At 43.1% G+C, this 25,561-nt stretch overlaps 1 protein-coding gene across 1 annotated transcript in view; it reads right to left on the bottom strand.

Annotated features, from left to right (window-relative positions):
* Nucleotides 1-715: 715 nt before the first annotated feature.
* LOC109907718 (metabotropic glutamate receptor 7) overlaps nucleotides 716-25,561 on the bottom strand; it is a 126,127-nt gene continuing 101,281 nt past the window's right edge. The window contains exons 7-10 of the mRNA XM_020505863.2: nucleotides 20,290-20,429; nucleotides 14,459-15,394; nucleotides 4,841-5,093; nucleotides 716-1,875 (exon numbers count right to left, since the gene is read on the bottom strand). Coding sequence (XP_020361452.1) covers nucleotides 1,826-1,875; nucleotides 4,841-5,093; nucleotides 14,459-15,394; nucleotides 20,290-20,429 — 1,379 coding nt within the window. The 3' untranslated portion in view covers nucleotides 716-1,825. The remainder of the gene's footprint in view (nucleotides 1,876-4,840; nucleotides 5,094-14,458; nucleotides 15,395-20,289; nucleotides 20,430-25,561) is intronic.

Below are 25,561 nucleotides of genomic sequence, written 5' to 3'. Positions count from 1 at the left end.
CTGAGGAGCGGGCCGTTTAAAATGGACACCTTTCCATCCAAGCTACTCAATACTGCCCCTGCAGCCAAAAAAAGTTAATTCAAAAAGGACATATCATAGATGTTATACTGAAAAGTAGACATTCATTCTTCCTGTCCTCAGTTTTCTCCACAGAACAAAGCAACAGGGTGTAATTTAGAACCCCCCACCATAGCCTGTGGTTGACCAATTAAAAGTCCTTGAAGTAAAATTGGGGAATGGCCAAATATATGTATCCTGCCTCAGGATCTAAGTACAGACGATTCAGACCAATGAAAACGTGGCACATGCAGCTATGAGTCCAGGACTGACATTCCTACACAGGTTCTAAACAGATGTTGAAATGAAAACAACTATTTCCATTGATAATTCCCTGTTGACCGTTAGTACTCTCTTAACCTTTAGTCCTCTCTTGACCTTTAGTCCTCTCTTGACCTTTAGTCCTCTGCGTTGTGTATTTATGTTCGAAATATCCTTACAATGACAACTAAATAAGAGCGCTTAAATATCACCTGTACTAGCACGCGCAAAACTAACGTCTGACAATCAAGGTGACAGGTGCAACACGTTCTGCCCAACGAGGATGGTCCCAATCAGTATGGGTCCACATCTAAACAGAACCAAGCAAATATTGACGAACACAAACACACGCGTACTCACACGTGCACACACACAAATAATGATTGAATAATCATTGTTTGATTGTATAAAAGATAACAAAATTATTTTATTACATGTTGATAATTGGACAGACAACATCACAGCATACTTGCATGAATGTTTCAATATTCATGTTTTTTTGCCCCACACCATTGATAATTAAACACAATGTACTCTGTACAAAACTATATAAATCAAACATGCTTGCAGATGCAGAGGGGTCCATTTTAATAACAGATTAAAGCCATATTCTCTTGTGAATCAGGTAATTTATTTAAAAGAAATGAATAAACGGCAGAATGATGGTTAACATCATAGTCATTTTAAGAATGAATTGATCTTTTTTTGTTTTACATCAAATAGAAAAGACAAACATTGGCACATGCAATGTGAACACTTTGTGCTGCTTTTTCCTTACCATCCAAAGCCAATCAAACATAGACTGGATATATTTTTTTGTTGTCATCCAAACACGAAAATACTCTCAGATATTTACAAAAAAATATAGATACATTGCCCGTCACTCTGACATAGTTATTTGTGTTAAAATAGCTGATTTGAGTTGATTTCATAAAACAAAATGCATGTGACGGAGCTTGCTAATTAAAGTTATTCAATCAAAATTCAACATAATGTTATGTCAGAAAAAATGAAAGATCAGGCACAAGGAACTAAGAAGAAACCTCACTTACCTTAAAAACAAACCATGAGCACTGCAAGAGAATATGACTTTAATGGATATTGCAATTTTTTTTTTGAAAACTGTTGAAATAAACTGTTCAGACATATTTTTTTCAGCGACACCTGTATCACAGAGGTTGTTCACTCACTGTTAATGGAAAACCCTACAGAGAGGTTCCAGGGTCTGGTTCTAGAACAGAACGGACCAGGGCCCAGTTACCATCTTACAGCTGTGTTTGTATCTTCATCATTCATTCACTCCTGATGTCAAATATCTCCATCCCTCCGTTTTCCCTTTCCCCCTGCCATCCTCCTCTTCAGAAGACACAAATGATGAAGGTTGACACCAACCACAGTCCTGGAGTGCATAGGTAGGTAGTGTCCCCGTCCCGGTATTCTCTTCCTGTGATCCCTAGTCTTGGTCATCATCACAGAGTAAGGACATGGAGAATTCCCCGGGAACCCATCAGATCCTGAGGTTGTTGTAACTCACATATGTTTTCTTCGTAGCTTGACCTGAGAAGCGAGGTAGATCAAAGATTATAATGGCATCCAACAGCACAACAAATTACAGTACAATAAGCAATACACAAACATACACATACATACATAAAATAAGATATTCACGTGCATAATATATAAATACCCTCCAACTCTATCATACATTCATGCAAGTGAACATACAGTGTTCACAATCATTGCACAATAGCTGCCTGTTTTAGTGCATTGTGTCACTTCAGCAGCACGACTGAGTCAAAATCTGGTTTCTATTTTCAGATACTAACCAGCAAAATAAAAACACACACAAACACCACGCAAGTGGTCACCTAACAAACGCTACAAATGTGATGTGATCCCAGTCTCTATATTGCCATGGAAACGGGCCAGACTGTTGCCGAGAATCAAGGTAGGTACTGTTGTGTACTGTGCTTGACTCCACCCATGCAGTGTTATCGCTCATGCCTAGCGGAGAAGGTCGATGCACATTGCGCTTCTTAAAGCAGAGACATACTGTAGCTTTGTAAACTCCTCTTCTTAATGCTGTAAATGTTGCCATGGTGAACTCCCATGGGATGTGCAATTAGAGTCTTACCACCTCCTGACAGTATTATTTTGTAGTCCTGGTCATTGACTATGATGAATAAAACATGTGTAAATATACAATATATTTTTGCAGTTAGCCCATAAGCAGGCTTAGTTGTATGTGTGTGCGGTTGGTATAAAAAATTGCGTGTGTGTGTGTGAGTGTGTGGCACGCATGCATACAATGTATGTGTGTGATATGCTGTATGTAGATATCTACATATCTCTTTGACCTTCCAAAATATAGTGCAGTGTATTCAGCTCACTGGAAACTCCTGACTATTTCTCCATGTCTCTCAGCCTCTCTCTTCTCGGTCTCGGTTGGGTGATAATTCCCTTTTCATGGTATTGATTGGTCATCATAACAAAATTGACATAAAAATCGTAAATTCATCCACACTGCCAATAATCACTATGGGGACAGTGAAGATACATGTCCAATATCTCAAAATTACAGGGCAAATACTCACTTCTCTGCAAGGGATAATCATAGAGATATTAAGACTCATATCGATAGTGATGTACTGTAGAATCATCAAAGCTACTAATGCTCTTACTTAATAACTCTAAATCATTATGAGTCAGATCAGTCAGAGATGATCCCTCCTGAAAGGCACTATTTGGCGCTGTGACGGTTACAGGGGCTGACGGACAGTCTCCAGGGGCCAGGGAGCTGCAGTTCAAGTTTTGGGGCGGTCATGCGCATACATTTGCCATTAATAAATGTAATTTCCACTGCTGCTAAAATAAAAGGGCGATGGGAGGAGAGAGATGGGGCGAGGAGAGGGGAGGCGATAAGAAGTGTGTGTAGGGGAGAAAGAAGGTGAGAGATGAACAGAGCACATTTGGGAGTGCCTCTCGGAGATGAGCTCCATCCGTGCTCCGCCAACACCCTGCTTGGGATGCGCTGCAACGACAGCTGTCGGCCCCCTACACAGTGTGTTCGCTCCACGAGCCACATGTGTCACTGGCAAGGAGACGATGTTACTCTCCTGACGCAGGCTCTCTCTCTCGCTCTCTCTCTCTCTCTCTCTCTCTCTCACTCACAATTACACACATTCACACACACTCCAGCTCATTACACAGATGACAATGAACATCACAGGGCATTTGGAGGAATTTCCATGGAAAGCTGTCATATCAGAGCTGTAATTGAGAGAGAGGCACACCTGTGGATACCATGTGTGGTGTGTAAGGTTGCAAAATTCCTGGAAGGATTGAAGGATTCCCGGAATCAGGAGGGAATAAGCATTGGTGTGTGCCATGTGATTGGTAGAGATATAGGGCCAACGGGAACTGTATTATTACCATGGCCTGTCAATCATTTCTTGATTTAGTCTAGAAAAATAAGACAAGCATGTAGCACATATAGGGGGCAATATACACTGAGTGTACACCTGGTTACCAGGAACACCTGGTCTTTCCATGACATAGACTGACCAGGTAAAAGCTATGATCCCTTATTGATGTCACACTTAAATCTGTGTAGACCAGTTACATAAGGATTTTTAAGCCTTGAGACAATTGAGACATGGATTGTGTATGTGTGCCATTCAGCGAGTGAATGGGAAAGACAAATGTTTTAAATGCCTTTGAACGAGGTATGGTAGTAGGTGCCAGGAGCACTGGTTTGAGTGTGTCAATAACTTCAACGCTGCTGGGTTTTTCACGCTCAACAGTGTGTATGAAGTGTGTATGAAGATTGGTCCACCACCCAAAGGACATCCAGCCAACTTGACGAATGTAGGCTGTTCTGAGGGCAAACGGAAGTGCAAATCAATATTATTTTATACTCAGTGTAAATTAGAGATTAATTTATCCTGCCCATCACAGGTGTAATATCAATGTCTTAATCCCCACCAGTCATATTGGTCTCTGCATTTCAACATTATGATATTATCATAATTCACATCATCAAGCTCACTTCACCACACAAACAGTGGTGTCAACGACACACAACGGGTGTTATAGATAATCGTTCCTCATTACTAGTCTTTAACACAGACCTCCTGTGCTCTTAGCTACCAGCTACACTAAAGCAAAGGGCCTATTAATGTCAATCTACAGGAAAGGCCCTCATATTGGTTAAGCAGTGAAATACGAATGGAATAGCATGCTCCCGTGTGCACTTCCTGAGCTGTTGGATGAATTTATCTCTGTCTGATAGCATATTATCTAATTCTCGGCACAGTGGGCTCTGCTATGTGACTGACTCATGGTGAGCAGGGATCTCACTCCTCTCGGTATGTGTCATGGGATGTCACAAACCATGAAGTTACATGTAACAGCAACTAGGAATATAAATCATTCAATTGTGCTGCTACTTAAACTACTGGAGATACTATGCAGCCAAATGTTGTTGTTAAAGAATAAGTTCATTGCCATTTGCATGACTCACTCATGGGGTCGGTGGGTGGGTTTTCACACAGCTCAGATTTGGCCTCTCCGTTGGGCCTCTCGCTGGGCTTCACAGAGAGACGGGAGGACATGGTGGCGGCAGTGACCACAGCCTTGAAGCTCCTCTTCCTCTTCTGCACGTTAAGCTCTGGGTGGAAGATGATGACGTATACCTTGGGCATGTAGAGCATCCCGAGAGCTACAGAGGCACTGAGGTTCATAGAGATGGTGAGGGTAGTCGTCTGGATGTACAGCTGTGGAGGAGGGGAGGGGAAAAGTGGGGTGAGGGGGGTGAGAGAGAGAGAGAGAGAGAGAGAGAAAGGAGGGAAAAAGGGGGTGAGAGAGAGAGAGAGAGAGAGAAGCCACACTAGTTAGAATATATTCTCACGCAGTAAAACTCCCCATAAACCTTATCAAGCACTCACCCAGCCCTATCTACAGGTTGGTCTTGATGTATGGATGAGGTAGAGAGGCAAGAGCGAAACCTATCATAGTCATACCACTGCCGAAAAATTGGCCTTAACTAGAGTAAAGCAAAAAGCACCACACAATTACTTATTGTTAATTTCTCCATTGGTGGTTCTATGTTTGCGTTCTGATGCTGTGGGGGAAAAGATACCACTTGTACTCCAACCATTCGTACTCCTGTAGTATTTATGAGGCACTTACTATCCATAGTGTATATAGAAGCAGTAACTGAGCAGTTGGCTGTGTCTTAATTGGCATGATTCACTCATTGCCTCTCCACTGCAGCACACACACACACACGATAACATACGCACTATACATACACATGGATTTAGTACAGTAGGAATGTAGTAGCGGTGGAGTAGGGGCCTGAGTGTGTTGTGAAATCTGTGAATGTATTGTAATGTTTTTAAAATTGTATAAACTGCCTTAATATTGCTGGATCCCAGGAAGAGTAGCTACTGCTTTGGCAGCAGCTAATGGGGATCCATAATAAATGCAAATACAAATACACTGCGATAGCTGATGTATATTGAGCTTTTTGGCTCAAAATGGTGGGTGCTATATGCTCTTATACGACTTCCTTCCTTCACCTTACTCTTTGGAGACCATTGACCAGAAATAACTAATTTAACTCCATCTAGCACCTTCACATTAGTCATTGGACTGGCCTAGGTCTGACTGATGTATTTAACTGTACATTTAAAGGTCCAATGCAGCCATTTTTATCTCATAATCCAATACCTTCTAGGTAACAATTAAGTAATGTGATTTAATGTGATTGTTTTCAATAAAAATGGTCACAAAGAAACAAAAATAGCTTCTTAGCAAAAAGCTATTTCTCATACAATAATTTTGCTAGGACTGTCTGGGAGTGGTCTGAATGAGGGTGTCACGCCCTGGTCGAAGTATTTTATGTTTATCTTCATTTATTTGGTCAGGCCAGGGTGTGGCATGGGTTTTTGTATGTGGTGTGTATGTATTGGGATTGTAGCTTAGTGGGGTGTTCTAGTTAAGTCTATGGCTGTCTGAAGTGGTTCTCAATCAGAGGCAGGTGTTTATCGTTGTCTCTGATTGGGAACCATATTTAGGCAGCCATATTCTTTGAGTGTTTTGTGGGTGATTGTCCTTAGTGTCCTTGTTCCTGTCTGTGTTAGTTTACACAAGTATAGGCTGTTTCGGTTTTCACATTTCATTATTTTGTAGTTTCTTTATGTATAGTTTCTTCCTTCATTAAAATAACATGAATCATCATCACGCCGCATTTTGGTCCGACTCTCCTTCACCACAAGAAAGCCGTTACAGAGGGGCCTAATTGGAGGCACCTACTGGGAGAGATATGCAACCTGAAAACTAGCTGTTATTGGCAGGGAGGAGGCAAACACTATTTGTTATTGGTCTATTAACTTATACTGCCTGGTTATGTTGCCAGGCAGTCCAAAACCCCACCCATGGAAAACAACCTGATATTTCAGGTGGTCTTTTCATAATTTTCACAATTTCACAGTATTATTCCAACCTCAGTGTGGAAATAAGCTCAGCAAAAAAGAAACGTCCTCTCACTGTCAACTGCGTTTATTTTCAGCTAACTTAACATGTGTAAATATATTAAAGAGATTCAACAACTGAGACATAAACTGAACAGGTTCCACAGACATGTGACTAACAAAAATGGAATAATGTGTCCCTGAACAAAGGGGGGTCAAAATCAAAACTAACAGTCAGTATCTGGTGTGGCCACCAGCTGCATTAAGTACTGCAGTGCATCTCCTCATCATAGACTGCACCACATCTGCCAGTTCTTGCTGTGAGATGTTACCCCACTCTTCCACAAAGGCACCTGCAAGTTCCAGGACATTTCTGGGGGAGAATGGCCCTAGCCCTCACGCTTTGATCCAACCGGTCCCAGGCGTGCTCAATGCGATTGAGATCAAGGCTCTTTGCTGACCATGGCAGAACACTGACATTCCTGTTTTGCAGGAAATCACGCACATAACGAGCAGTATGGCTGGTGGATTTATCATGCTGGAAGGTCATGTCAGGATGAGCCTGCAGGAAGGGTACCACATGAGGGAGGTGGATGTCTTCCCTGTAAACGCAGAGCGTTGACATTTCCTGCAATGACAACAAGCTCAGTCCGATGATGCTGTGACACACCGCCCCAGACCATGACGGACGCTCCACCTCCAAATCGATCCCGCTCCAGAGTACAGGCCTAGGTGTAAGGCTCATTACCTTCGACGATAAACGTGAATCCGACCATCACCCCTAGTGAGAAAAAACCCGCAACTCGTCAGTAAAGAGCACTTTCAACCAGTCCTGTCTGGTCCAGCGATGGTGGGTTTTTGCCCATAGGCGACGTTGCTGCCGGTGATGTCTGGTGAGGACCTGCCTTACAACAGGCCTACAAGCCCTCAGTCCAGCCTCTCTCAGCCTATTGTGGACAGTCTGAGCACTGATGGAGGGATTGTGCGTTCCCGGTGTAACTCGGGCAATTTTTGTTGCCATCCTGTACCTGTCACGCAGATGTGATGTTTGGATGTACCGATCCTGTGCAGGTGATATGTTACACAATTTCTGCCACTGCGAGGATGATCGGCTGTCCATCCTGTCTCCCTATAGCGCTGTCTTAGGCATCTCACAGTACGGACATTGCAATTTATTGCCCTGGCCACATCTGCAGTCCTCATGCCTCCTTGCAGCATGCCTAAGGCACGTTCACACAGATGCGCAGGGACCCTGGGCATCTTTCTTTTGGTGTTTTTCAGAGTCAGTAGAAAAGCCTCTTCAGTGTCCTAAGTTTTCATAACTGTGACCTTAATTGCCTACCGTCTGTAAGCTGTTAGTGTCTTAACGACTGTTCCACAGGTGCATGTTCGTTAATTGTTTATGGTTCATTGAACAAGCATGGGAAACAGTGTTTAAAGCCTTTACAATGAAGATCTGTGAAGTTATTTGGATTTTTAAGAATTATCTTTGAACGACAGGGTCCTGAAAAAGGGACGTTTCTTTTTTTGCTGAGTTGATATATAAAACACAGAAAAAACATGATTTTGACTGCACTGCCCCTTTAAGAAGATTAAGCTACATAAACACATATTAGGCTTGCTGTTTTCAAGCAACAGTCAAAGACCAAAGACATGTACTGTAGTGGGCGGTTTAGGATTATTTCGCAAAATCATCACATTGCTCATGTTTATCAGAATTGTAGAAAGACCATTAGGTGCTTTTATCTCTTAAAAAAAAAAAACTTATGTAACACCATTTATACTTACATTTTTAAACACTCTGGGCTATATCTTGGGTTTGTTCTGAATTATGTAACCCTATTCTTAAAAGGCAATCATCCTTCAATCAGCCATGTAGTTCACAGACCCACAAGAGGTCCTTCAAGAGTCTTAGATTAGGCTGAAACACATTAGAGGGCGTATCTTTGTGTTTGAAGTCCACCAAAAGCTACTCAAAACTGAGCTATGACACTTGAAAGAGTGAAATGCCACTCTTGTACAGTTGTAAAGGTCTGCATGGTAGAACAACTCTGAATCGGTTGGAGAGAGAAAATGTCACCATTTGCATAGTGTTTTCCACAGTAAATAGCACCAGCCATAGTAATGCCATAGTAATGCCTTGCACACAATCTACAGAGAGACATTTACATGCCAGTCATGCCATCTGATCTCCGCAACTCATTCAAATACCAATATCATCGACATGCCAATAGCTTCTAGTATTGTCTCTCCTCTTGCTCTCTCTCCCTTGTTCACACTGTTTATCTCTCTCTCCTCTGCACACTCTCTCCCTCTTGATCTTTCCCCTTTCTCTCTCTCCCTTTCCCTCTCTCCACCCTCGTTCTCTCCATCTCTCTGCGGAGAAACATCAGAGCGAGAGATCTGGCTCACCATGCATTAATAACCATATGAATACCATGATGCTCATATCAAGCTCTTCTCAGCGTGTGCCTTTCCGCACCATTGTAAACAGAAGAGAATGGAATTCTGGATTGCTGTCAATTTACAGAGCATGTGATTGTTTTTATAATATCTCATCACCAGAGGATCTCCACCCCTCGCTATGCTTCCATGTTTGGCATCCATAGCAAGACCACCACCATCACCACCACATAGTTTGGTCAAAGCTACTAAAACACTGCTAAAATAATCTTGTAATGAGATTATCTACTGCAATGCTGACCATACCAAAATAGATTTATTGACTATGTAAGAGACTAGATTTTTCTACTGTACAGTAGCCCGCAAGAAGTGTAATACACATACAGACGCATGCATGCACATTCACAAAGGAGCACACACGCACATACATGCACGCACGCACACAGTCACGCACACACGTTAACACAATTTTGGTCATTAGCTGTCCTAGCTGCACAGACAGGGTTTTTCAGAGTGCTTCAGTGGGAGCTTGACCCAAATTCGCATTCCCTCTCAGCCACCACATGAATGTTCAGCTTGTCACAGAGCATTTATAATGAATTCCTGTTGCTTTAACATAAATAAATACATGAATTAAATTTCACAACTGCTTGGCAACTCTCTATTTATAGCTGCAGTAGCGATTTATTAAGATTCAGGAATCAAATGATTGAGCCTGAGTTTTACCATCTCAATCACGAGCATCGCCAAATGCCAACATCCAGATAACAGGAAACCAAACCACCAACCGTCTTCTATCTACCTAGACAAAAAACTGATGAAAGGTTTTTAGATAATTATATCCACTAGGGATGTACTTACAGCACAGGCAATTTTGTCTAGTATAAAATGTGGATTATAAATGCACACAGCGATAAAGACACCTTTCAGAAAAGTGACAATTAGGACTCTCTCCTGCCCTGGTGGAGAAAGCCTTCAATAATGGATCTAGGGGATTTGCATTCTCCTCTCATCTACCTGCAAGTCTCTTGTTGTTTTGGGTGGCCTACTTTCTCAGCCTGGCTCAGCTTAGCCAGTTCAGGAAGAAGTGTGTCCGCGTGCTGCTCTGGGGACCCGCTTCTCCCAAACTGCTTATGAATGGGCTTCTCATAAACTATCTAACTGGATGTCACTCACCTGCTGCAAATGTCCATGCCTGGGCTGGGCTGGTGTAGATGTACTCAGTTTATTATATCCTTTAAGGTTACCCTCTTGGCCTGGTGCTTTCTTGTTAAAAAGATATTCCCCCTTTCAGAAGACGTTCTCAATCTCTAACCACTAAAATAAGGATGAGGCTTAACTTAATACCCCTGGTTCCCGCAGTTCTTCTTCTGTTGATTGTAAAGCTTTGGTGAGCATTGCATGTTGTTTGAGGTTCCAGATGTGGAATCCCAGGCAGACACAGTCAGTAGGCATTCAGAGTATCAATTCAGGAAGGCAGAGCGCCTTGACTAAGAAAATGTCAAGTCTAACTCTTATCAAATAAAGTTATTTGCTGAAATACAAGCGGATTGGGAGATGCAACTGCAGAAGATGCTATTTTTTCCTCCCCCTTAAAGGTTAAAGGAGGAAGTGCTTCTTGCCAGACATATTTAACCCCGGGAAATCTAACTTGGCAGCTCGACTTTAAGAAGTTCAGATAAGCACAAGTGCCATCTTACAAGACTTTAAGTGTTTGCAAGATATGTGTTGAGGTATAAAAGTTTGGTTTAACAGGAGTTTCCCTTTCCGGGTGTGGTTAACTCTTGTGGAAGTTTCTATACTTTCAGGGAAAAGTTTGGTTGTGTGATGTTTGATGTCAGGAGTCAAAACAGAGTTCTTCACAAAGGTGGTTTTCACTTGGTCAAATGTAACGAATGATACACAGAGATTACTTAGAGATTCTTGAAACATTCAAATAAAATAGATAAACCTGGAACCTGATCACTCCAGAATGTTTTACATTGTTGTTAAAAAACAGCTGACAATGGCAGTAATACCCACATCTTCCAATGTTATTTGCGTCTTTGCTTTAATTAAACACAGGTACACATGTTTATTACAGAATTATTCACAATCCCTTACATGTACAGTGCATTCGGAAAGTATTCAGACCCCTTGACTTTTTCCACATTTTGTTACATTACAGACCTATTCTACATTTTTTTACTTATCCATCTACACACAATATCCTATAATGACAAAGAGAATACAGGTTTTTATACATTTTTGCAAATGTATTAAATATTAAAACATAAATACCTTATTTACATAAGTATTCAGACCCTTTGATATGAGACTCAACATGAAGCTCAGGTGCATCCTGTTTCCATTGATCATCCTTGAGATGTTTCTACAACCTGTTTGGAGTCCACCTGTGGTAAATTCAATTAATTAGACATGATTTTGAAAGGCACACACCTGTCTATATAAGATCCCAGAGTTAACATTGAATGTCAGATCAAAAACCAAGCTAGAGGTCAAAGAAATTGTCCAAAGACCTCAGAGACAGGATTGTGTCGAGGCACAGACCTGGGGAAGGGTACTAAACATTTATGCAGCATTGTAGGTCCGCAAGAACACAGTTGCCTCATTCATAAATTGAAAAGGTTTGGAACCACCAAGGTTCTTCCTAGAGCTGGCCGCCCGGTCAAACTGAGCAATCGGGAGAGAAAGGCCTGAAGGACAACAATCTCTGCATCACGCCTTTATGGGAGAGGCGCCAGACGGAAGCCCCTCCTCAGTAAAAGTCACATGACAGCCAGCTTGGTTTGCCAAAAGCCACTTAAAGGACTCACCGACTGATGAGAAACAAGATTCTCTGGTCTGATGAAACCAAGATTGAACACTTTGGCCTGAATGCCAAGCGTCACGTCTGGAGAAAACCTGGCACCATCCCTACAGTGAAGCATGGTGGTGGCAGCATCATGCTGTGGGGATGCTTTTCAGTGTCAGGGACTGGGAGACTAGTCAGGATCGAGGGAAAGATGAGTAGAGTAAAGTACAGAGAGATCCTTGATGAAAACCTGCTCCAGAGTGCTCAGGACCTTAGACTGGGGCGAAGGTTCACCTTTCAACAGAATAATGACCCTAAGCACACAACCAAAACAATGCAGGAGTGGCTTCTGTACAAGTCTCTGAATGTCCTTGAGTAGCCCATCCAAAGCCCGATCCAAAATCTCTGGAGAGTCCTGAAAATAGCTGTGCAGCGACGCTCCCCATCCAACCTGACAGAGTTTTAGAGGATCTACAGAGAAGAATGGGAGAAAATCCTCAAATACAGGTGTGCCAAGCTTGTAGCTTCATACCTAAGAAGACTCTCGGCTGTAATCGCTGCCAAAGGTGTTTCAACAAATGACTGAGTAAACGGTCTGAATACTTATGTAAATGTCATATTTCTGTTTTAAATTTGTATAAATTTGCAAACATTTCTTAAAACCTGTTTATGCTTAGTCATTATGGGTTATTGTGTGCAGATTGATGAAGAAAAAAAACAATTGAATCTATTTTAGAATAAGGTTGTAACCTAATGAACTGTGGAAAAAGTAAAGGGTCCTGAATACTTTCCGAATGCACTGTAGTTCTACTCCAAAAGTTATGTACTATTGGATCATTCCCCATTCCTAGTGAGTGGAAGGCAGCGGAACATGAAACAAGTTGGATTTGGAAGCTGGTGATTCTCAGTCATTAGCCTGTATGCTGACTGATGAGTGGCTGACTGAGCGAATGCAGGTGTAGAGGGGGGAAAGGACCGCTGTGTGATATTTTGTTGCCGTGTGTACATGGCTTCACACAACATGGGCTTGGGTGTCGGGTAGGCACAGGTGCGGAAAAACAAGGGCAGGCGGAGCTGTAGAGAATTCAGTCAATACGCAATAGAACTTTAGCTGTGCGATCAAAGCAAGATACAATAACGTAAGGTCAACTGGATATCACAATCTTAGGCTCAATATTAGGAGTTGCCTGGTATCGTATCGCCACCATGTTGCGACACATCTTTAGATAATCGGAGTCCCTGAATGTTTAAGATAAATCTAAATCAAACGGGGCCTTTTCAGTCGAAAGCAACAAGTGCAAGGTAATTTTGAGATAAGGAGCCTGGTCAAATACAGCAAACAATCCCTGTCCGCAAAGCAAACACACAAAGATATGTACATGTACACACAAACATACACACACACACACACACACACACACACAAACACTTAAGGGGTAATGGAGGGGTCCCTGTAAACACCACTCCTCCCTATCTGCTGAAGGCCACAGGAGTGGGCCTACAAATAACCTTGCATCAAGAGGCTAGCACTTTCTTTGTGGCTTAGGAGTATGTAAGACGATAGCCAGTGTTCTGTAAGAGTTAACTGCATGAAGATAGATAAACACGTTACAGGCTCTCTAGTCACTGGGCGTAACATAATGAACTCCTAATCGCTTCTGAGAGTGTAATTTATCTATGAAATCAGAGGCAAATTGATGAGGAAAATAATATTGTGATCTCTTTCTTTCCGTAGCCTTAGCAGGAAGGATATTGAACAGTGTGGCTCTTTTAAAAGGTTAGGAGTAACACTTTCCTGTCGACGTCGATATTCTGTCAGTGGAAAACATCCACTCAGCTACATCATGTACACAAGGCCTGCCAAGCATCACACGAAACTCATGAATAGAGCAGATAAATGCGTCTGTATTCTGACCAATACTGTTCAGATAAGCAATGACTAGCATAGGGGGTCAGGAGTAACTGCTGATGTCAAGTGCATTTCTAAAGTGCACCTTGTCAAGGAATGGAATGTCTTGAGTCAGACGACTTATCCCCTTTTTCTTCTTCTCCTCCTCCACCTCCTCCTCCACCTCCTCTTCCTCCACAGGATGAGGCATAATAGTGTTGAGCCCCAGGCGTGAGAGCTAAGATAATTACTACCCCTCTCTTTTCCATGCTCTCCTCAGGCATCTCACAGCATTCATCTGCTTAGAATGCCCCCCTCCCATTTACAATGCCTATTTACGTCTCCTGCGGTCCCTGTGTGGGTTTTTTATGCACATCTAAGCCATGTGAATTTGAAATCAAAAGAAAATGAGTCTTGAACACACACAGCCACTGTGTGTGTGCGCGTTTTCTTATGTGTGTGTCTGTTTTTGCATCTCTATGTGTGTGTCAGTGTCAGTGTGTGTGTTTGTATGAGATAAAACACAGGCTGGAAGGAGCGGAAGCAGCGCAGGCGGAGGGAGGGAGAGGGATGACTCACCTTCTCTGCAGATTGGGCCGTGCCAAAGAAGATGGGGATGAAGGCCAGCCACACAATACATGTGGTGTACATGGTGAAGCCGATGGGCTTGGCCTCGTTGAAGTCCTCTGGCACGTCCCGGGTTTTGATGGCATAGATGGTACATGTGACCATCAGAAGGATGCTGTAGCCCAGCGAACAGATCATCTGCAGGTCCGTGATGTCACACTTCAGCACGCCACGCGCCAGGTTGGGGTTCATGGTCTTTTGCTCGTCGTAGTCGATGACTGTGTTGGGCGGGTCCACGGCGAACCAGATGAGCACGCCCAGCAGCTGCAGGCAGATGAGGGAGGAGGTGATAGCGATCTGGGAGGTGGGGCTGATGAAACGTGGCGCGGTCACCGTCTGCTTGCCCTGCTCAAAGATCCGGTAGATGCGGTTGGTCTTGGTGAGCAGTGCGGCGTAGCTGATGCTCATCCCCAGGCCCAAGAAGATTCTCCGGAAGGAGCACACGCCCACATCGGGCTTGGCGATCATCAGGAAGGTGATGATGTAGCACAGGAATATGCCCGTCAGCAGCACATAGCTCAGCTCGCGGCCCGATGCCCGCACAATAGGTGTGTCGTTGTAGCGTACGAATGTTGCCATGACGAAGATGGTGGCGATGATGCCCAGCATGGCAAGGAAGACAGGAATGACTGCCCAGGGGGAGTGCCACTCCAGCTTGACGATGGGGATGGGTTGGCAGGTCGTCCGGTTTGGGTCAGGCCTCATGTCGTAGGAGCACAGGCGGCACAAGGTCTCATCGTATTGGTACTGGTAGCCATCACACAGCTCACAGTGCCAGCAGCATGGCATGCCCTTTACCCTCTTCTTCCTCTCACCTGTCTTACAGGGCAGACTGCACACAGAGATAGGGACACCCGGCTCCCCTACTGGCCACTGCATCTCCTCGAGCTGAGAGAAAGAGAGAGGACACAGGCCACGGCGTGAGAGGGAGATAAGCAGTCGAGGTAGCACTTCAGATAAGAGGGCTAGTCGATAGGGATGAAGCGGTTTACATCTACCTGACAGGCAAATAGGCCTGGACTTGGTGTGTGCATACAGGATGAGGTACATGTCTTGTGTCACACCATGTCTTACTGGCTAACTCGCTACTACTGCAGCAAGCACAATAGTCTAAATTACACTTAATATAACCTTCACTGAGTTGTTGCAGTGGAGAATAAAATATATTTTTCATCAATTCTTTTTCGTATTTCCAATCATAAGACTGCTAAGAATAACAAAAATAAGCCAATATACTTTCAAGTGTCCTATTCCGTATTCAAGAGTAATTGATATCACCATGGAGACAGCACTTGCATTTTTATTAAATAAAATTAAAAGAGAGAAACAATGAAATAAAGAGTGCAGAAGCCAGAGAGGTATGAAAAATGGGATTAGTTTAGGAGAATCAGATTTACCACCTTAAAAATTTCAATTTTACAACAGTTTTAAAGGGGGAATTTCTCTCCAGAATTGATATATTGTCACAAAGATGTGGAGTCGACTACAGAGAGAATTTATAGAAGGTTACTGAATTACATAAAAGATACTGAGCCTCAACACTCTTGTGGATTTCTTTGACGACAATGTTAGTTTAACCTTAAAGTCAGACTTGAGGTTAAACCTTAAAGTCAGTACAAGTCATCTTATCATGATGACGCCGGAGGGGATGGCTGCCGTTTTATTGGCTCTTAAAAACTTTTTTGGACAGGGGGCATCATTTTCACTTTTGGATGAATAGCGTGCCCAGAGTGAACTGCTTCCTACTCTGTCCCAGATGCTAATATATGCATATTATTATTAGTATTGCATAGAAAACACTCTGAAGTTTCTAAAACTGTTTGAATGATGTCTGTGAGTATAACAGAACTCATATGGCAGGTGAAAACCTGAGAAAAATCCACCCAGGAAGTGGGACATCTGAGGTTTGTAGTTTTTCAACTCAGCCCCCATTGAAGATACAGGGTGATATTAGTTATGTTTCACTTCCCAAGGCTTCCACTAGATGTCAACAGTATTTAGAACCTGTTTTGAGGATTCTACTCTAAAGGAGGGGCTCATAAGGGCTCTTATTTTGTACATAATGTTGCTGCTACCGTCTCTTATGACGAAAAGAGATTCTGGACATCAGACCAGCGATTACTCACCTCGAACTGGATGAAGAATTTTTCTTTAATGAGTCGGACGGGAAGGATATACTCCAAACACCGAACAGGCCCTCATCCCCGTCATTCGCTGGAGAAAGTAACTGAGATTTCGATGAAAGAGATCGGGGTGCCTTGTGAGGATCAGATGACGAGTGGCTAAGTGGCCTACAGGGAGGAGGTGAGGGCCCTCGGAGTGTGGTGTCAGGAAAATAACCTCACACTCAACGTCAACAAAACTAAGGAGATGATTGTGGACTTCAGGAAACAGCGGAGGGAACACCCCCCTATCCACATCGTTGGAACAGTAGTGGAGAGGGTAGCAAGTTTTAAGTTCCTCGGCATACACATCACAGACAAACTGAATTGGTCCACTCACACAGACAGCATCGTGAAGAAGGCGCAGCAGCGCCTCTTCAACCTCAGGAGGCTGAAGAAATTCGGCTTGTCACCAAAAGCACTCACAAACTTCTACAGATGCACAATCGAGAGCATCCTGGCGGGCTGTATCACTGCCTGGTATGGCAACTGCACCGCCCTCAACCGTAAGGCTCTCCAGAGGGTAGTGAGGTCTGCACAACGCATCACCGGGGGCAAACTACCTGCCCTCCAGGACACCTACACCACCCGATGCTACAGGAAGGCCATAAAGATCATCAAGGACATCAACCACCCGAGCCACTGCCTGTTCACCCCGCTGTCATCCAGAAGGCGAGCTCAGTACAGGTGCATCAAAGCTGGGACCGAGAGACTGAAAAACAGCTTCTATCTCAAGGCCATCAGTCTGTTAAACAGCCACCACTAACATTGAGTGGCTGCTGCCAACACACTGTCAATGACACTGACTCAACTCCAGCCACTTTAATCATGGGAATTGATGGGAAATGATGTAAATATATCACTAGCCACTTTAAACAATGCTACCTTATATAATGTTACTTACCCTACATTATTCATCTCATATGCATACGTATATACTGTACGCTATATCATCGACTGCATCCTTATGTAATACATGTATCACTAGCCACTTTAACTATGCCATTTTGTTTACATACTCATCTCATATGTTATACTGTACTCGATATCATCTACTGTATCTTGCCTATGCTGCTGTACCATCACTCATTCATATATCCTTATGTACATATTCTTTATCCCCTTACACTGTGTATAAGACAGTAGTTTTTTGGAATTGTTAGTTAGATTACTTGTTCTTTATTACTGCATTGTCAGAACTAGAAGCACAAGCATTTCGCTACACTCGCATTAACATCTGCTAACCATGTGTATGTGACAAATAACATTTGATTTGATTTGATTTGATTTAATCCAGAGGCGGCGTTCCTAGCGGCCGGGAACTTTAATGCAGGGAAGCTTAAATCAGTTTGACCTATTTTATATCAGCACATCAAATGTGCAACCAGAGTGGAAAAAACTCTAGACCACCTTTACTCCACACACAAAGACGCGTACAAAGCTCTCCCTCGCCCTTGATTTGGCAAATTCCTGATTACAAGCAAAAATTAAAGAAGGAAGCACCAGTGACTCGGTCAATAAAAATGTGGTCAGATGAAGCGGATGCTAAACTACAGGACTGTTTTGATAGCACAGACTGGAATATGTTCCCGGGATTCAATGGAGGACCGAGCACACCCCCATTGTCTTCAACCAGGGATGTAGTGGAGCAGGTGGAGAGCTTCAAGTTCCTTGGCGTCCACATCACCAATAAACTAATATGGTCCAAGCACACCAAGACAGTCGTGAAGACTGAAAAGACTGAAAAAATACTGAAAAGATTTGGCATGGTTCCTCAGATCCTCAAAAGATTTTACAGCTGCACCATCGAGAGCATCCTAACAGGCTGCATCACTGCTTGGTATGGCAACTGTTCGGCCTCCGAACGCAAGGCACTACAGAGGGTAGTGCGAACCTCTATACCAGGCGATGTCAGAGGAAGGACCTCAAAGACTCCAGCCACCCTAGTCATAGACTGTTCTCTCTGCTACCGTACGGCAAGCAGTACCGGAGCGCCAGTCTAGGTCCAAGAGGCTTCTAAACAGCTTCTACCCACAAGCCATAAGACTCCTGAACATCTAATGAAATGGCTACCCAGACTATTTGCATTGCCCCCCCCCCCCCCCTTCTACGATGCTGCTACTCTATGTTATTATCTATACATAGTCACTTTAATAACTCTACTAACATGTACATATTACCTCAATTACCTCGACACCGGTGCCACCTCACATTGACTCTGTACTGGTACTCCCTGTATATAGCCCCGATATTGTTATTTACTGCTGCTCTATAATTATTTGTTACTCTTATCTCTTACTTTTTGGGGGGTATTTAAAAAAAAAATGCATTGTTGGTTAAGGACTTGTAAGTAATCATTTGACTGTAAGGTCTATACCTGTTGTATTCGGCGCATGTGACAAATACTTTTTGATTTGAAGTCATCTTGAAGAACTCTTTGTCATCCCACATCACAGCTTGTATAATTTTCCCCATGTCTCTGGCTCCCAAAAACCAATGATTATGTAAATTGCTCTGATAATAATCACATTAAAGTCTGTCCTGAGGCTTTAAGATATTACACAACCAAAAAATACCTTAGTGCAAGCCAAAACCTACAACGACTACAGTGTGTGAGTATTCCTGTACATGCTGCTCTCTCATGTCCTGCAGCTCACATGTACCTGCATGACAAATGTGTTGTTTCAACGCTGTCTCAGTGGATTGTGATCTGCTATCAGTTATCTGTGCAGGGGCTGTGATTTGTTACGTGGACAATGTTACTCCCTGGAACAGTTCCTGATGAAACACTGACTCTCCGGCTGGAAACAGTAATGAAGACCAACACCACTGTTGCTATGGAGACCACAAAGCAAGATTTGTCACCTTGGACTGATACGGATAATTTCTTTTTTTGGGAGGAGGGTGGTTTGTTGGGTTTGTTGTTGTCAGGGAGGATTTAAGCCACTTTTAGACACATTTTGATGCAGCTCTTCATCAGAGATGACATAATCAATCTGTCTCCTCAATATTTCTTGACAAACATATTTCAGACAGGTGTCAGTCTTTTTCCGTCATGGACAACTTATCGTTGTCTTGCCAAAAAGCAACAGCAACATTCTCAGGACTACAGGCTAATTCCACAATTTGATTTGACATTGCTCTTCCTAAACAAGTTGTGTACTAATTAGTGGCCAATCAATCACCATTTTCTCAAGTGCCTCGTTTGAACTTACATTTCTCTGATAAAAAGGAAAAAGTCTCTGCACGCTTTCAGTCTGATGCAAATTGCTTTAAATAGTAGCTGAGCTTTCAGCCAGTCGACCTTCATCAGAGCATTCATCAAAGCATGCTCTGATGAAAGTCGACTGACTGAAAGCTTTGATACTATTTAAAGAAATGTGTATTTGACTGGAAGTGTGCATCGACTTTTTCCTGTTTTGCATTCTGCCTCCAAAACCTTCAAAAATGAGCTTTGGTTGCGAGGTAGATTCGGCCTATTATCCACTTACATTTTCCAAAATGTATTAAATGTATCTCTATTGATCATAAATATAATCAAATAAGGCCATTATAAGTATGCTAAGGATTCTTGTACCATGTGTCCTTGGTCCCAGACAAGATTACAGGCCTTAAACTTACCCTGAGTTGGAGTGTCTCCACCCACTGTCCGATGGGCCTGTACTCAGGAACACTGGAGTTGGTCATCTGGAACTGGAACAGGTCGTAGCGTCCTGGGGCGTCACCGTTTTTATTGAACATAACCGACGTGCCTGCACTACCTGCAGGAAGACAGAAGGAAGGAGAAATTGAAAATGAATGTGTTAGTTTTTATATTGAGTACATATTTGTGCAAATAAATGAATTACACATGCCCTTTTTATTTTAAGATTCAACCATTAAAGGCCTGTGGTTGGTTGGGCCAACAGTACATAAACCCCTGTGAGAGAAACATTGACATTTAACCTAGTGTCCCTTGTTCTGTCGTTTACAAGCTATAAACGGCTGTGTGGACATCGAGGGCCACAGGGTGTGCTCATGTGCTAATGGCCTATTCATAATGACCATGACTCATATCCTGTCCCCATTAGAAGGCGAGCAAGTCAGCTAACTCCCGACTGACTGAGATCATTGCTCTGCTGTGAAAGAGTGTGTACTAAGGCTATCCAACACCACACCGCAGCCCTACATTTCACATCAGAGCTGTGTGATACATCACCAGGTCTATGCGCAGCATCAATGAAGCAGTGTTGAGCTTTAGGTTATCACATCTGTGCATTAGGAATAGCACAAGGTGCCCGTTCTTAGAGACGGATGCACATTTCCTCAGTTCAAAAGTAAAACCATCTCAATCACACATGCTGGACAGGAGATGAAGCAAAGTAAGATAAATAGGTCAGCCAAAGCCTCATACGGTCCCCATTTGGTCGCAGTTTGTAGCAAGCAGAGGACCGCAGGCTAATTCACTTACTGAAGGTTCTGGACACCTGCAACACGGTATTCGAGAAATGAATTCTGTGGCCTGATTTGTGTGTGTGTGTGTGTGTGCATGTGTTTGTGAGTGTGTGAGTGTATAGTTGTGTAGGCTATCTACGTGCATGTGTATGTGTGTATGACCTCGCCATAATGAAGATGTCCGTGAGAACTTTCCGTAAAACCAACTAAGAAGAAATGTGTGGCCCTGATTTTTTTATGCAACATAGACCCCTATGCATAGTCACTTTAACTCTACCTGCATGTACATATTACCTCAATTACCTCGACTAAACAGTGCACCCGCACATTGACTCTGTACCGGTACCCCCTGTATATAGCCTCGCTACTGTTATTTTACTGCTGCTCTTTAATTATTTGTTACTTTTATTTTTTTACTTCTCTATTTTTTACTTAACACACATTTTTCTTAAAACGGCATTGTTGGTGAAGGGCTTGTAAGTGAGCATTTCACTGTTTAATTTATTTTTTATTTTACTAGGCAAGTCAGTTAAGAACAAATTCTTATTTTCAATGACGGCCTAGGAACAGTGGATTGTCAGCTCGGGGATTCGAACTTGCAACCTTTCGGTTACTAGTCCAACGCTCTAACCACTAAGCTACCCTGCCGCCCCAAGGTCTGTAAGGTCTACAGCTGTTTTATTCGGCGCATGTGACATATAACATTTGATTTGAATTGATTTATACAACACACAGTGAGGTCGATGCCTCTCATCCTGCCATTGTAAGAAGGACTATTACTCCTTCAGTTCAACAGTGAGTTAACCTTGGCAGTGCATACAATAACTCAAAGGCATAGTAGACACCATTTCTAAAATCGGACGGGGACGGGGACGGGACTCGAATCAGATGTGGCATGGGAAATGACTGGAGTAATAGTCTTGACTATAAAAAGTCTAAAAGGGGAATGACCAATAACACCTGTCCAAAATGGTTGTGGGGACATGTTGCCTTTGTGTTTTGTGTAGGCCTTTGGCTTTGTTAGGTAGAGGCTGTACCCCAATTCTGAATACCTTCCCTTTTAGGTTTTGTCAATAGGGAATTTCAGTAGCCTACACACCAGTTTTTTTTCAAGGACATTTGTCATTGAACATTCTACAAAAGAGGAAAGCCACAATCTCTCCTCTAGCAGCAAGAAACGAGATTATAGGGAGTAAAACCTCATTTATATGCACCATACATACAGGAAGAGACCTAAAGTATACAGAAATCTCATGGGAGAACCGAATCTGCCACTCCATCAAAGTTTGTATGACCATCAAAGTCAATGAGTTGCTTTCGTTTTCTCCTTACGTTTCCTGCACATTAGTCATACAGAATATTAATGTGGCCATTTTCAAAGCTGTTGAAGATACTGAGTAGTGTAAGGTGTATTAGAAGAGCTCAATTGAGCTAATTCACCGAAACAACTTCCACTCCGAATGTGTGCAGAATATTTCGCCGATAGGCAATGGTTTGTGTCAAGGAAATGTATTGTCAGTTGTCATAAGCTAACATCAGCTGTCATAAATGTTTAGGACATCAATTGTGTCAGTATAATGTCATAATTATGTAGCCCTTAATTAGACAAAAGGCTCATGTAAAGTGTTACGCTACCGATAGTTACACTAAACACACAGTACCTGTCAAAAGTTTGGAAACACCTACTCATTGGCATTCTATCAACCAGTTTCATGAAGTAGTAACCTGGAATGCATTTCAATCCGGAAAATGTCAATAACTTTGAAAGTTTCTTTTAGTGCAGCCTAAAGAAATGCTTCACAGAGTTCAAGTAACAGACACATCTCAACGTCAACTGTGCAGAGGAGACTGCGTGAATCAGGCCTTCATGGTCAAATTGCTGCAAAGAAACCACTACTAACGGACACCAATGAGAAGAAGAGACTTGCTTGGGTCAAGAAACATGAGCAATGGACATTAGACATTTGAATTTGTCCAAATTTGAGATTTTTGGTTCCAACCGCCATCTCTTTATGAGACACAGAATAGCTGAACGGAGGATCTCCGCATGTGTGGTTCCCACCGTGAAGCATGGAGGAGGAGGTGTGATGGTGATGGGGTGCTTTACTCGTTACACTGTCTGTGATTTATTTAGAATTCAAGGCACACTTAAACAGCATGGCTACCACAGCATTCTGCAGCGATACACCATCCCATCCGGTTTGCGCTTAGTGGGACTATCATGTGTTTTTCAACATGACAATGACCCAACACCTCCAGGCTGTGTTGGGCTTTTTGACCAAGAAGGAGAGTGATGGAGTGCTTCATCAGATAACCTGGCCTCAACATTCCCCTGACTTTAACCCAATTGAGATGGTTTGGGATGAGTTGGACCACATAGTGAAGGAAAAGCAGTGCTCAGCATATGTGGGAACTCCTTCAAGACTGTTTGAAAAGCATTCCTTATGAAGCTGTTTGAGAGATTCCAAGAGTGTGCAAAAATGTAATAAAGCCAAGGGTGGCTACTTTGAAGAATCTAAAATATAAATATAGTTTTATATGCTTAACATTTTTTGGATTACTACATGATTCCATGTGTGTTATATCGTAGTTTTGATGTCTTTACTATTATTCTACAATATAGAAATAGTAAAAATAACAAAAAACCCTTGAATGTAGGTGTGTTCAAACTTTTGACTGGTGCTGTACAGTATACAGTAGTTGCAGTACGACAGAATCTGCTTTAGAATGAAATTGAAACAACAAAAAACACACACAAGGGTAGTCGTCAACAATCTGTCACTTCTGCTTCCAACAGACAGGGAATAGAGTTGACATACTGTATCTATTTGTTGACAAGATGTTGACATAGTACACTGGAAGCAGTTGGTATGACAGGACTACAAGACTGTCTTCTCCACGCACATTGCAGTACAAAGAATCCCCCCCACCCCACACACACACGGTCAGTAAGCAAATTATTAAGCAGTGTAGCTCTCCTTGCAGATAGGAAGCCATTACAAATTCCATTCTATTTTACGTTTCCTGCTATTTCCAAGGGAACAAAATGATCTGTGCAGACAGCTTTGTGAGAGATGAAAGATTCATACATTCGTATGGGGCTCTGAACTAAGACATGACAAAAGTGCATTGCTGCTGTACTGTGTCGAGCAGTGTGGGTGGACTGGGGGCTCTCTTTCCTTCGCTCTCTTGAGCTCTGTCTCCAGCGCAGCAGGGAGAACAACAAAGACAACTCACACAGGCACGCACACATGGCAACACAAACATGTATATTCACATACTCTAACATATACACATGTGAACATGCCCGCGTGCACGCATACGTGCACACACAGCCCAGCCAGGATACAGTAAAGAGCACAGAGATTTCCAGTGGTGTAAAGACCCGTCGATGAGAATGGGGGCGTGCTCGGTCCTCCTTTTCCTGTAGTCCACAATAATCTCCTTTGTCTTGATCACGTTGAGGGAGAGGTTGTTGTCCTGGCACCACAGGGCCAGGTCTCTGACCTCCCCCCTGCAGGCTGTCTAATCGTTGTCGGTGATCAGGCCACTGTTGTGTCGTCGGCAAACTTAATGATGGTGTTGGAGTCGTGCCTGGCTGTGAAGTCATGAGTGAACAGGGAGTACAAGAGGGGACCGAGCACGCACCCCTGAGGGGCCCCTGTATTGAGGGTCAGCGTGGCGGATGTGTTGTTACCTACCCTTACCACCTGGGGGCGGCCCATCACGAAGTCCAGGATCCAGTCGCAGAGGGAGGTGTTTAGTCCCAGGTTCCTTAGCTTAGTGATGAGCTTTGAGGGCACTATGGTGTTGAACGTTGAGCTGTTGTCAATGACTATCATTCTCACATAGGTGTTCCTTTTGTCCAGGTGGGAAAGGGCAGTGTAGAGCACACTAGAGATTGCATCATCTGTGGATCTGTTAGGGTGGAATGCAAATCGGGGTGGGTCTTGGATTTCTGGGATAATGGTGTTGATATAAGGCATGACCAGCCTTTCAAAGCACTTCATGGCTACAGACGAGAGTGCTACGGGTCTGTAGTCATTTAGGCAGGTTACCTTAGTGTTCTTGGGCACAGGGACTATTGTGGTCTGCTTGAAACATATTGGTATTACAAACTCGGACAGGGGTTGAAAATGTCAGTGAAGACATGCCAACCAGTTGGTCTGCGCATGCTCGCAGTACACGTCCTGGTAATCCGTCTGGCCCTAGATCTTACACATATCGGCTGCGGAGAGTGTGATCACACAATCGTCCTGAACAGCTGGTGCTCTCATGCATGTTTCAGTGTTATTTGCCTCGAAGCGAGCGTAGAATTAGATGAGCTCATCTGGTAGGCTCGTTTCCCCGGGCATCTCTCGGCTGTGCTTCACTTTGTAGTCTGTAATAGTTTGCAAGCCCTGCCAGATCCAACGAGCGTCGGAGCCGTAGTATGATTTGATCTTAGTCCTGTATTGAT

Source organism: Oncorhynchus kisutch, linkage group LG17 (assembly GCF_002021735.2).
Source record: "Oncorhynchus kisutch isolate 150728-3 linkage group LG17, Okis_V2, whole genome shotgun sequence".
In the NCBI taxonomy this organism is placed as follows: Eukaryota; Metazoa; Chordata; class Actinopteri; order Salmoniformes; family Salmonidae; genus Oncorhynchus; species Oncorhynchus kisutch.
The sequence above is the reverse complement of the archived record's forward strand: the minus strand, read 5'-3'. Positions and strand labels throughout refer to the sequence as shown.